Source organism: Myxocyprinus asiaticus, chromosome 35 (assembly GCF_019703515.2).
Source record: "Myxocyprinus asiaticus isolate MX2 ecotype Aquarium Trade chromosome 35, UBuf_Myxa_2, whole genome shotgun sequence".
Classification (NCBI taxonomy): Eukaryota; Metazoa; Chordata; class Actinopteri; order Cypriniformes; family Catostomidae; genus Myxocyprinus; species Myxocyprinus asiaticus.
The window spans coordinates 32,528,357-32,541,871 of record NC_059378.1 but is presented as its reverse complement, the minus strand read 5'-3'; the positions used below and the strand labels follow the sequence as shown (position 1 = coordinate 32,541,871).

At 35.6% G+C, this 13,515-nt stretch overlaps 1 protein-coding gene across 2 annotated transcripts in view; it reads left to right on the top strand.

Annotated features, from left to right (window-relative positions):
- The first annotated feature begins 5,307 nt into the window (after positions 1-5,307).
- myg1 (myg1 exonuclease) overlaps positions 5,308-13,515 on the top strand; it is a 31,341-nt gene continuing 23,133 nt past the window's right edge. For both annotated transcript variants that reach the window (XM_051673421.1, XM_051673422.1), the window contains exons 1-3: positions 5,308-5,547; positions 11,843-11,955; positions 12,103-12,262. In XM_051673421.1, the coding sequence (XP_051529381.1) occupies positions 5,392-5,547; positions 11,843-11,955; positions 12,103-12,262 (429 nt within the window). In that variant the 5' untranslated portion in view covers positions 5,308-5,391. The remainder of the gene's footprint in view (positions 5,548-11,842; positions 11,956-12,102; positions 12,263-13,515) is intronic.

Sequence of the window (13,515 nt, the reverse complement as noted above, 5' to 3'; positions counted from 1 at the left end):
AATTTGCTGTTTTCCTGAAAAATTGGTCATTGTGCTGAGATGTTTGAGAAGCACATCTATTCTTGGGGCCATTTCCAAAATCAGTACTTGTATTATTATAGTCAGGAGATTCCACTAGCATGTGGTAATAAATTTAATGTCCAAACTCTGAAAATACAGTGAAACGTCATATTACGTCCCTGTTACGTCCCTGATAATCACTGTTGTAGCTGTTTTATGCAACAAATCTTTATGAGATTTGTTCAACTTTCTAGAGGTCATGTTTTATTTTTCGATTATTATTATGTTTTATATCTACAGTTGTATTTATGATCTAATTTGTATTGGTAATTTTCCACCTGTTAGGCTGATACAATCACTGTTGATACTAGCCATGTCAGCAGATCAATATGATCAATAATACTTAAATTCTCTATAATTTAACAGAGCCTATACATCCAAGTCTTGACAAGAACCACATTTTTTATGCATATAAAAGGATAGTGTCACTGTCATAGAAATATGTCAGACATTCAACAAGTCCATATTTCTGTTCTTCTAATTCATTGCGTAAAGCCCATTTACATTAGGCCTACTCACTTCTTATGAAGTTGCTGTCTTTGTTTATTTCTTTCACTGGTGCTTGATAGGGAATGGAGTGGACTATATAATAGGACGCAGACAGTGCAATAACCAGAGGAGAACCACAGAATTAAAAGTGCACATGACCCAGCCCATTAGCGCTTTGCGAGCACAATTTTGCCAAACCCACTTGTGCCTAGACTTAGCTCATGCTTGCATGAAAATACCAAAACTTGATGGCCATGCCCACCTATTTCACGCATATGATGAGTCGCATAGTGCTGTGTAGAAGGCATAGCAATGTTAAAATAGGGCCCACAGTGTTTACAGTTCTCGAGAAAATCAACCTACAAATGGCTTATAGTTGTTTCTGCATAATAAGCTAGGATAGGGGTGTTTTAACTTTGAAAAGGTTACACACTACAGCTTTAACATTAGTGTCATTTCACATCCAAAAACAATATATTGTAGATCAAATTTAATGATGAGGAATTTATGAAGAAATGGATTTTCCAATTCCAAATCGATAAAATAGTTCTGAAATTAATCCTTTGGTTTATGTAGCCATTCTAAGTGAATGTGATTAATCAAGTAATTAATTTCAAATGTAATTTAACACATTTCAACTTAAGATAATTGTGTAATAATGATCTAAGTTGCATAATGTATCATGACTAATAATTATAAAGCACTGACACTTTTTCAATAAATACATTTTCAACCTTGTGACACCCTGTTGCTTGTACCGGTTTTGATGTTTTTGTCTGCTCTGTGTTTTTAATGCTGCCTTCAAGTGGACCTAGGAAGCTTGTACCTCCAAATTGGACATTCGTTACTACGACATGTCACACATTCAAGTAGAAACAAAATATGGAAGAAGCCAAACTCAAACAAATACACAACAAACAACGACAAAAGCTCTTTTTTGTTGTGCTGGTAAACCCGCATCACTTATACACAACATATATGATTTATTAATGCATGGTATCCAAAAAGTTATTAATTAATTTGCTTAAACCGCAAAGCGTGAGTCATTAGTTGACTGTCATATATATATATATATATATATATATATATATATATATATATATATATAAAACATTTTTTTTTTTTTTTTAATTAAGTACAGAAGTTAAAATAACTGCAAAATCACTGGTTTCCATCATCTTTCATGTAGACACGGCCCACAAAGTCCCAACTCGGAAACTAATGTTTCATCTAAAATTCCGACTTTCCCATTTGTAAATACAACTTTGCTGGGTCATTCATGTACTAGGAACTTGTAATTACACCACTTGAAGAGCACATAATAATCAGTTTGTCAAGGAAGGAACTTCTTAACATTAGTAATCTGGCACCATTAAAGGGATAGTTCACCCAAAAATGAAAATTCTCTCATCTTTTACTCACCCTCATGCCATCCCAGATGTTTATGACTTTCTTCAGCAGAACACAAATTAAGATTTTTAGAAGAATATCTCAGCTCTGTAGATCCTTGCAATGCAAGTGAATGGTGATCAGACCTTTGTAGCTCCAAATATCACATAAAAGAAACATAAAAGTAATACAAATTACTCCAGTTGTTAAATCTATATCTTTAGAAGTAATATGATAGGTGTGATTGAGAAGCAGATCAAAATTTAAGTCCTTTTTTACTCTAAATCTCCACTTGCACTTTTACATCTGAAAGCCACGTGTGGTGCCTGTTTAGTTTCACTTTCACATCTGAAAGTGAAAGTGGAGATTTAGAGTAAAAATGACATATTACTGTAGTAAAACCAACTGTAGTAACACAGATATGATTTGACAGAAATGTTATGAATTAAAATTATAAAAGGTGAAGAAGTCCACTCTTATTGTAACAAAGACAGTTTTAGTTAGATATATTTTTAATGTTTAGGCTACTGTTTTTTCCATAACAAAATTAATAGCTATAGTATTGATAAGACATGGTCAAACCTGTGGTGATTCTTACAAATGAAAAAAGTCAAATTAGGGACCTCTCTGAATTATGGGCCAAGCTATCCGTTTTTCACCTGTTTAAAAACCGTTCTACTCTAATGCTCTTGTAGGAGGAAAAATCTGGTTTTGTTTGCCTTCAGACAATCTAAGAGATTACTAAAATAAACATTTAAAACATAAAAATAAATGTTTTCCATTATAAACAAAGTCCAAACTCACTAAAATGACATTATCAAACATTCTAATGTATAGTATATGTTCATTTATTGTATTGCTATTTCTATTAAATGCAATGCAAGGTATTTTCAAACTTAAATTGTTTTTTTTTTAGTGTCTCTTATTGAATGTGCAATCATGCTTGCGTTCATGTTTATTAATAATGCTATCTTTTAATGAATTTTTTTTTTTTTTTTTTACGGGTTGCGATATGATAGGGGGCCCAAAAATAGTAATGGCGCCCCTTATCAAGATTGGAAAAAATATATATATGTTTATTTTTATTGAATATTGATGGACCAACATAATTTATGTCAAAAGAATAACAGAACGGTGTTTTGATAAAAATATATATATATATATATATATATATATATATATATATATATATATATATATATATTTTTTTTTTTTTTTTTTTTTTTTTTTTTTTTTTAAAGCTGGCGAGGGAGCCTTTTACACCTGGGTACACCTTGGGGTAAAAGGCTCCCACAAATGGGTTAAAGGCCCCGAGGGGGGTTGTAGTAATATCGTGTAGATATAGGGACAATAGTTATAGGGCAAAATTTGTCAACTTAGGCAAATACTTTTTAGACAGCAAGATGCTTTTTTGAGTAACAAATTTAGATAATACTTATTCAAAATAACCACTTCAGAAAAAGGGTTAACTTTTTTCTTTAATTTCAATCCCATTTGGCCTTTCAAACATCTTAAGTATTCTATAAACAAATTAATCTCCATTGTGATTGGATCGGTCAATGTGAGCCCACTTTGAACATTCTTCATAACAAATCTATTCGCCCCACAACAGGGACGTGCACAGACATTTTGAGGGGCAGTCGCTGGGTGGGTGCGCGTGCATGATTTAGATTTCTAAAAACAAAAAAAAATTAATGACACATCAATGGAGTAGGTATTCCTGTTAATGTATCAGAATATTAGGCTTAATAATTAGTCATAAAATTCTATTAAATTATTTTGTATTCATTATTATTTTCCAAAATATGCTAAAGATGAAAATATGATTGGTGGGAAAATTTGAACTATACAGGAAAAAAAAAAAACTAAAACAAAAAACAAAACCTGTTTAGGTTTCATTCACTGTTTCAAAAATTTGATTTTGGATAAGAAATGAATGCAAAATGCATTGTGTTTAACAGAAGAATGCACAACTGTAAGAAGATTCAAAATCTTTTCTGAACATTATTTGTATTTACACCGATGAGCCAAAACATTATGACCGCCTGCCTATTATGCTGTTGGTCCTCCACGTGCCGCCAAAACAGCACTGACCTACCGAGGCATGGACTCTACAAGACCCCAGAAAGTGTCCTGTGGTATTTGGCACCAAGACATTAGCAGCAGATCCTTCAAATCCTGTAGGTTGCGTGGTGGAGCCGCTGTGGATCGGACTTGTTGGTCCAGCACATCCCACAGATGCTCAATCGGATTGAGATCTGGGGAATTTGGAGGCCAGGGCAACACCTTGAACTCATCATCATGTTCCTCAACCCATTCCTGAACAATGTGTGCAGTGTGGCAGGGTGCATTATCCTGCTGAAAGTGGCCACTTCCATCAGGGAATACCATTGCCATAAAGGGGTGTACCTGGTCTGCAACAATATTTAGGTAGGTGGCATGTGTCAAATTGACGTTGACATGAATAGCTGGACCCAGTGTTTCCCAGCAGAACATTGCCCAGAGCATCACACTCCCTCCACTGACTTGTCGTCTTCCCACAGTGCATCCCGGTGTCATCACTTCCCCAGGTAAATGGCGCACACGTACATCCACCTGATGTAAAAAACCAAAAAAAAAAACAGGACTCATTGGACCCGGTTTGTGGTTTGTCCCTCCTCAGACCACTGTCAGTAGGTACTCAACACTGCTGACCAGGAGCACTCATGAAAACACATTGCGTAATCATGAGGAAGGAATACACCAAGATGTAGATTGGCATGCAGGTGCCAAGGGATTTCATATAAATAAAATAGCCTACTACTCCTCTCGCTGTTGCTTTCGTGCTGGTGATTACCCCTCAGCATGATTTTGAAAAAGTTATGACATAAAATAAGAAACTTTTAATATTCCACAATTTCTTGATCACTAATCAGATGAGCACATTTTTGACATTAACTGTTAACTCATCTTGCACAAAAGGACAGAATTTCTGTTTGAAGCACTTTCACAAGATGCTCTTTTACAAGATATCATCATTGGGATTTGCACAAACCTTTTACTATAACTGTTATGATGATCATATCATTTGTGATAATTAAATGATATGATCATTAATATCATTATATGAATAATAATAAAACGATTAAACAAGAAAAATGCAAAATATATATATATTTTTTTTTCACAAGTGGACTCAAACATTTGAAAATCACATACACGTACGTTTTTTGTTTTTTTTTGATGGGGGTGTTCGGCACAGCAAAAATAAAAGGGCACTGGATGTCAAAAAGATTGCAGAACTGCTGGTCTGGTCTTTCCTTCAGGAACTACAGTTCTAGTGTAATTGCTCATGTCCAGTAGATGTCAGTAAAGCGCTTCAGTCTGCTGTAGAGCTCAAGAGAAGAAAATTAAGCACATGAGCGAACGCGGTGCAGTCATTATCGATGTTTTAGAACTTTATAGTTTAACTTCATGCGCATCACCCGCTGCTTTCTTAGCAGCAGAATCACTAATCTGTTTATTAATAAACAACATTTGATCAGCATGAAGATCGGGACTCATAACGGCACGTTTCACTGTGATGAGGTTCTGGCGTGTTTTCTGCTGCGACAACTGCCGGAATATAAGGTACGAAACATTCATGATTAAACATTTTATCTGACGCAAGATTCATTAATCGGTTGCAGTAATATAAGGTTCAAAACATTCAATATTGAAAATTACTTACACAAGATTAGTTAAACAGCTTCAGGAATAGGTACATTTATTATGGAACATTTACTGACGTAAGCTTCACTACTGCTGCATATAAATAAGGTACAAAACATTCATTTTAAATATTATTACTGACACAGAATTCATTAAACAGCTGCAAGAATATAAGGTACAAAAAAATATATATGTATTTTTCCTCATTAAAATAGTCTCCTAAACTCCTAAAGACATGAATTGTAATGTTGCATGTTTTGTAGGAAATCATGACCAATCACATTAAAATGAAGACTCAAGACATATCAGTAACATTATAAAAGCAGTTTTAATCTATACGGAGTCCATACATGGGGTCTGCCATGTTAGAATCACATGACCAGCCGAATACTACTCGCTTATTCTCAGTAACCGTCCTGTTATTTGACACTTTCACTCATTGATTCAAGTAATCATGGCTGACTGTAAATACTACATTTCTACAATGGCATCTGAAACTGAAAACTATTTATTTAAAATGATGCTGCAGCCAAGCCGCTAGGTGTCAGTGTAAGTCCAAGATGACACAAAGACAAAAGTTACTGAGTGCACCTTTAAATGATTTTATTTCAGGACATGGAGGCAAAGGAGGGTGGTCAGAACCCTTCTACATAGGGGAGCCTACAAGCTTAGGATAAAATAGCATAATGCTCTGTCCCGTAGACATTCTATGGCGGTACAGTGGCGAGGTGACAAGATGCCGTATTTTTTTTAATGGATGTCTATTGAGGAGATGCTTCAGGGTTCTGAATAAACTGCTTTAGTGGGGAAACAGCTCATCACTTAATTACTTGACCGCCTGTCCAGTAATCTTCAACATGTTTTACACTAAACAATCCTTTTGGAATGAACCATGTGTGGTGTTTACTACGATAAAATTGCTGTTTTATAAGAGAAGTCACGGACAGTTTTGCGACAGGTAGGTGTCAGTTTATGACTCTCCCCATTTATTGGTATCCGCAAATGGTGACTTAAAAGAATAGTTCACCCAAAAATGAAAATTCAGTCATTGTTTACTCACCCCTGTATGACCCTATATGACTGACTTTCTTTTTTTACACAAAGCGAGAAATTATTGTTGTTTATGGTAACTGCCTCTTCAAGCTTCAAAAGAATGAGCAAAGGGGATCAATGGTCAGTCCACAGTTTTACTGAATAGTACATTAATTATGGTTTATTTCTCACCAAACCTTATCGTATGCTTTCTTAACAATCATCTCATGGAGTAATTTATTAGACTTCAGATTTATACTTTTGTGTTTTTGTTTTTTTAAGCTTGAAGAGGTAGTCACCATAATCTGCCATTGTATGACATCACTGAGCAAAATTTGTATTCACAATTTCTCCCTTTGTGTTAAGAAAAAGGAAAAAGTCATTATAAGGTTATAACAACACAGGGGTGAGTAAACAATGACTGAATTTTAATTTTTGGGTGAACTATCCCTTTAAGGCCTGTTCACGCCAAATCTGTGTAGATTTCACGAGCTTAACTTCTGATGGAAGGTCTATTCAACCCGAAACCATAAATAATGAAACGAAAAACTGTTTCACCCTCTGTACAGTAGGCGGCGCGGTTGTAGTGATGATGAAATGGTTCTTTCGGACAGTTTGTTTCAATGAACCGGTTCAAAAATCCGATTCAGCAGTTCTTTTACGTCAACCCAGCTTCGTGGAATACATGCTCAAACACATTCAAATAAAGCCATATGGCTGATAATTACATTTTATTCAATTTAATTTATAATAATAAGGGTGTTTATTTTCATCAGTGTTTCAGTGATCCTACACTTCGAATACGACTGACAGCTATTGATTACATCTTGGATAAGTTTCATACGTTTTGCACCTAAAGCACCCAATACAGACACTGATGTAGAAACGTTGATGTTACTTGTCTAAAGCATATAAAGTGAATAAATCAGTCTTTATCAACACACCCATTTTACAGAAAAAACAATCCAGCTCATAACAACTTAACATATAATGTGCATGCGTAATACTCAATAGTCAAATAAATTAATTTACATCTCTTGACTGAAAGGTTTTTGCATGTTTTAATAAAAGTATTGTTTAATAAAACTAGTTGAATGCATATTTCCAGTACATTTTATTTATTATTAAAGAAACCGCTGTTATCGACTCAATGTGCTTTTGACTCGAGAGCTGCTGTCCCGGGACCATTGTACTGTTGACTCGAGAGCTGCTACGATCAACTCAACATACTGTTGACTCGAGAGCTGCTATGATCAACTCAACATACTGTTGACTCGAGAGCTGCTATGATCAACTCAACATACTGTTGACTCGAGAGCTGCTGTCCCCGGATCAGTGTATTGTTGACTCGAGAACTGCTGCGACTGGATCCTTGTACTGTTGACTCGAACTGTTGCGACCGGATCATCATCATACGTTGGTAAAACAGTAATGCAATCAAGACGTAAACATATTTACACTATTTTATTTGTTATACTTTCTGCTGTTCAGCAAAATACATCAGAAACATACGTTTAGTACCCCTTAACCACACGCTCACTCATGCTTGGTATTATCAGCTCATCAGTTCTCAGCATGTCGAACACATCCGAAAGATGTGATTCTCAGTTCAGTGTACTGTTGACTCAAGAATTGCTGTGAGCGACTTATTGTTGACTTGAGAACTGCTGCGAGCGACTCGTACTGTTGACTCAAGAACTGTTGCAGTTGAGGTGTTCAGTCTGATTTGTGAACTAGTCGGAGCGGTTCATTGCAAAGAAGAGTTAGGAAAAGCAGAAATCACCAGTTCTAAGATTATATTACTCTGGGAGTGCCAGGCATGTTTGAGAGACAGGTTAAGATGGAGTAACTTGTGGATCAGTGTTGACTCGAGACGTGAACCGTTTCAAACGATTCAGTCCAATTTGTTGAACTGGTTCAACTCATTCACTGAAAAGAACCGGTTCAGTTCAGACAATTCTTTCATGAACCAGACCACTTCGCTGTTGCTGTTCTACAAACATCGGACTTCCCGACCCAAATTTTCTTTTTATAATGCCTGGATTAATGCCTGAATAATACACCGATCAGCCACAACATTAAAGCCACCTGCCTAATATTGCGTAGGTCCCCATCGTGCCGCCAAAACAGAGCCAACCCGCATCTCAGAATAGCATTCTGAGATGCTATTCTTCTCACCACAGTTGTACAGAGCGGTTGGTTATCTGAGTTACCATAGACTTTGTCAGTTCAAGCAAGTCTGGCCATTCTCTGATGACCTCTCTCATCAACAAAGCATTTCCGTCCACAGAACTGCCCCTCACTGGATGTTTTTTGTTTTTGGCACCATTCTGAGTAAATTCTAGAGACTGTTGTGCATGAAAATCCCAGGAGATCAGCAGTGACAGAAATACTCAAACCAGCCCGTCTGGCACCAACAATCATCCATGTGATTATCTAATCAGCCAATCGTGTGGCAGCAGTGCAGTGGATAAAATTATGCAGATACGGGACAGGAGCTTCAATTGATATTCATGATCAACCATCAGAATGGGGAAAAAAAAATTTGATCTCAGTGATTTGGAGCATGGCATGATTTTTGGTGCCAGATGGGCTGGTTTGATTATTTCTGTAACTGCTGATCTCTTGGAATTTTCATGTACAACAGTCTCTAGAATTTACTCCGAATGGTGCCAAAAACAAAAATCACTTTGCAGCAGTTCTGTGGATGAAAATGCTTTGTTGATGAGAAAGGACAATAGAGAATGGCCAGACTAGTTCGAACTATCTGGCCTAGAACAATTGTGGTGAGAAGAATATCATCTCAGAAAGCTATTCTGAGATGCGGGTTGACACAGATTTGGCGGCACGAGAGGGACCTATGCAATATTAGGCAGGTGGTTTTAATGATGTGGCTGATCGGTGTATAAAAGCAGATACAGTGATATAATGTACATTAAGAATAACAGTAGGCTAATGTATAAAATAAGATGCGTAATATTGAAAATAATCCGCAGCATGTCCAATTACTCTATTATTAGACTATTATTGCTCATCCGTTCACAAACAGAAGGAAAATGATAGATCTTCTTTGTTCTTATGTTTAAACATTCTTTTGAAGTCAGTAGATTGTTGACATTCAAATTTTAATAAAGTCGAAGTTAAGAACGTTATTGAAACTCATTATTATTAGACTATTATTGTTGTCTTTTTGGATGATGTTGTCATGCTCAGCCGTTCACAAACTGAAGGAAAATTATAGATCGGCTTTGTTCTTATAAAAAACATTCTCTAACAAGTCTCTTCATAGATTTCGGTAATGAACGACTCAAAATTTTTCAATGTCTTACTCATAGCACATAAGTTGCTCATGTAGTCACTTAGTGGCATCTCTAGAAGTGGACGCTGAACTAATCAGTTAATGAAACTGAACAAATTTGTTCAACAGAAGCACACAACACCAAAATACCCTTTTTTTTTTTTTTGCTGCTAATTCTGCACAATTGTGCAGTTAATTTGCAATACTTAAACTAGCTAGAATTGATGCTTTTAGCTTAAATATCCCCATAAAACATGTTCGTGGACCAGTGAACATGTTCTAAAATATTAATTTTACAAATTATATTTTTATGAGTTTTTCATCATATTGGTCACATTTTAGCTTTTGTAAAATGTTAAAATTCAGTGTATTCCATCAATAAACGTATGCATATATTGTATATCTCATCTTTGGACACATATCACACGGAACGATTCAAACCAAACTTTTACTCTTAACACACAGTGAAAGGATCTTCTCCTAAACTGCACTACTATACTACTAAAATCTGAAAGTTTACCAGCCAGTGGCTAATTAGACATTTTTACTCCCATATCACGAAATTTGGTCACATATGCAAACGAATCACTTTGTAGTGGTTTGCCGCAAAGAGCAAAAGATCGATCTTGATATTCAAGAATCGATATCGAGATGTATCGGAAAATGTATATTTTTACCCAGTCCTAAATAATTTTATTTTGTGAATGTGAATTGTGTTATGAATTTGTGAATATATATATATATATATATGTGTGTGTGTAGCATTGTTAAATGTTCTGCACTGAGTCACTGTATTTCATTTCCCCTTGTATCACATTAAAGGCGAATAACAGAAAACCGACTTTATTGTAACATTTCTAATGTTTTTTTTTTATTTTTTATTGAAGTATTACTTTTGTGGATAACAGCATCTGCTAAATGAATAAATATATAAATATCAACACAGTCCTATGTAGTTTAAGGACTAAACAATACATTAATAGCACGGATTTGTATGGACAGCACACAACACAGCACAGATTCATTTTATTATTGCGTTGTCAATGATCATAGGTCAATATGAAGTTTCTTGCTAAAATAAAGCAGTTTTTCAGATTCTTTTAAATATCAAATGTCATGGCTTTAAAAGGACTATTTCACCCAAAAAATGCAAATTCTGTCATTATTTATTTAATTATTACTGTATTATCATTATTTTCGGCAACCTTTTTGGCATTTTTATTTTTCACTGTTAATCCCTGTGCCGATGTCCCAACCCCCCCCCCTCCACATTTATGTATTTACTGTATGTATGTCTACATGTGTGTTTTAAAAGTTCAGTTGTGAAAATGCAGATTATTATACAGTATTTATACAGTTTATTTTTCATTACAAATTATATTATCAGCATAAAAGTTTGAGTGAAAACTTTGTGCAAAACCTGATGATCCATGTTATGTCAACATGTTTTATAAAGGTTACACATAGCATCTTGTGTGCTTCAATGGACGTTAGAAAACATTTTATACAAAGAGTTAAAGCAAATGCAAATTGTTATTTTTAAGTCTTTCACCATATAGCCTAATGAAAGTTAATAGTCACTCCGAACTGTGAAGCTCCAAAAGAGACCAAAAAAACACCATAAAACCACAGTAAAAGTAATCAGTACAACTTGTTTACTATATTCCAAGTCTTCTGAAGCCATACAATCACTGTGTGATGAACCAATTGAAATGTAAGTTATTCACACACTCAAATCAAATCATTGATCAAATCCCATATACAGCACCCAAATCAAATATCAACACATCAGGAACATCAAACCTCATATTTGAGTCTTGACATTAAGCTGTGATGTTTTATATACTTCTTTGAATAATATATGCATTTTTTGGTGTTTATTAGGATGCTGAAATTATCCGCAGCAGAGATTCATCAGTCCTGTCTGAATGTGATGTTGTGGTTGATGTGGGTGGAGAATATGATCCAAAACATCACCGTTATGATCATCATCAGAGGTACAGCAGCCTGTATTAACAGTTAGGATCGTAATCAGAGGTGAAGCAACTCATGTTAAAGGGATCTTTCACCCCAAAAAAAGGAAAGTTCATTATTTTCTTATCCTAATGTCACTCTAAACCTGTATGACTGATTGTTTGTTACAGATCTTTTGTGGAGAGCTTCAGCACTTTGTGTCCAGAGAAGCGGTGGGTGACTAAGTTAAGCTCAGCAGGTTTGATTTACCTTCATTTTGGCAAACGAGTTCTCACACACCTGACGCAGCTGAAATCAGATGACAAACATCTAGAGGTGCTTTATGACAAGGTCAGTTTAACCTAAACTATTTTAACCAGAGCACACATGCTCTAGCCGTACAGGTCGGAAACCTATTTGACATGAATGTATGTACTGTACTTTATGTATGTATGCCTGTGTGTTTTAAAAGTCCAGTTGTGAAAATGCAGTTTATTATACTGTATTTATACAGTTTATTTTTCATTAGAAATGTTTGAGTGAAAACTTTGTGCAAAACCTGATTAACCATGTTATGCCAGCATGTTTTGTGAAGGTTACACAGAGCATCTTATGTGCTTCAGTGGAAGTTAGAAAACATTACCTTTTGTACAAAAGGAGTTAACATGGTTAATGTCACAAATTTGCTTATTTGATTTGAGACCTAAAATTGTGTGGAATTTTAATGTTTCTACTTTCTAGTTAATTTTGTCATGAATTTTTCCTCGTATCAGAGGCTCCTGATGTGCGTCATTGAGGAGGGATTACATCATATAAATAAAATAAATACTCGAAATAAATACTCATCTCTGGATGTTGCTTGCGCATCAGTGATTACCTCTCCGGCCATAGGTTCCCAAGCCCTGCTCTAGTGTATGACACAGACCCGACACTGTTTTAAGATGTGTTTCGGGTGAACCAATAACAAGTGGTCACCAATAAATACAGGTGTAAATGACAACCAAAATATTCTGTGATCGGATCACAAAAACCACATTCAGAGGACAAATGAAAAGCTTTCGACCACATAGCATTTGAGGTGAAAACACTAATCCTTACTGATGCTTTCCAAACTGAAACAAAGTATTGCCTCCTCACCTGTCAATCAACCACTGGGCTAAAACAAGAGTTTTAAACTTTGCAAGTTACGTGTAACTTTAAAATGAAATAACCATCTGATCAGAAAATTAAAAAATTGCATGCACAATTTAAATGTGTAAATCAAGTTGTAAGTGTAAGGAAAAAAAATGTGCAATATTTTAATGCTTTGCATAAATTCATGCCCCCCCCCCCCCAGGCTTGAGAACAGCTTTAGACAATCCCGGTCTGAACTCTAAACAAGAATCATGAACTGACGAGGCCGGAAGGTCCATCAATACGTTTAACCGAAGCCAAATATAGCAGCCACATACACTTAAAGCGTGGATAGAGTGAGTCCTGCATCCAAATGCTCCTGCAAAAAGTGAAGCACTGTCTGCACAAGGCAATGCGTTGAGTCCTCACCTCGGGAGGAACATCAGTCAGCAAAATTTGCCATCTCAAGACATACAGCTGTCTGGTGGAGG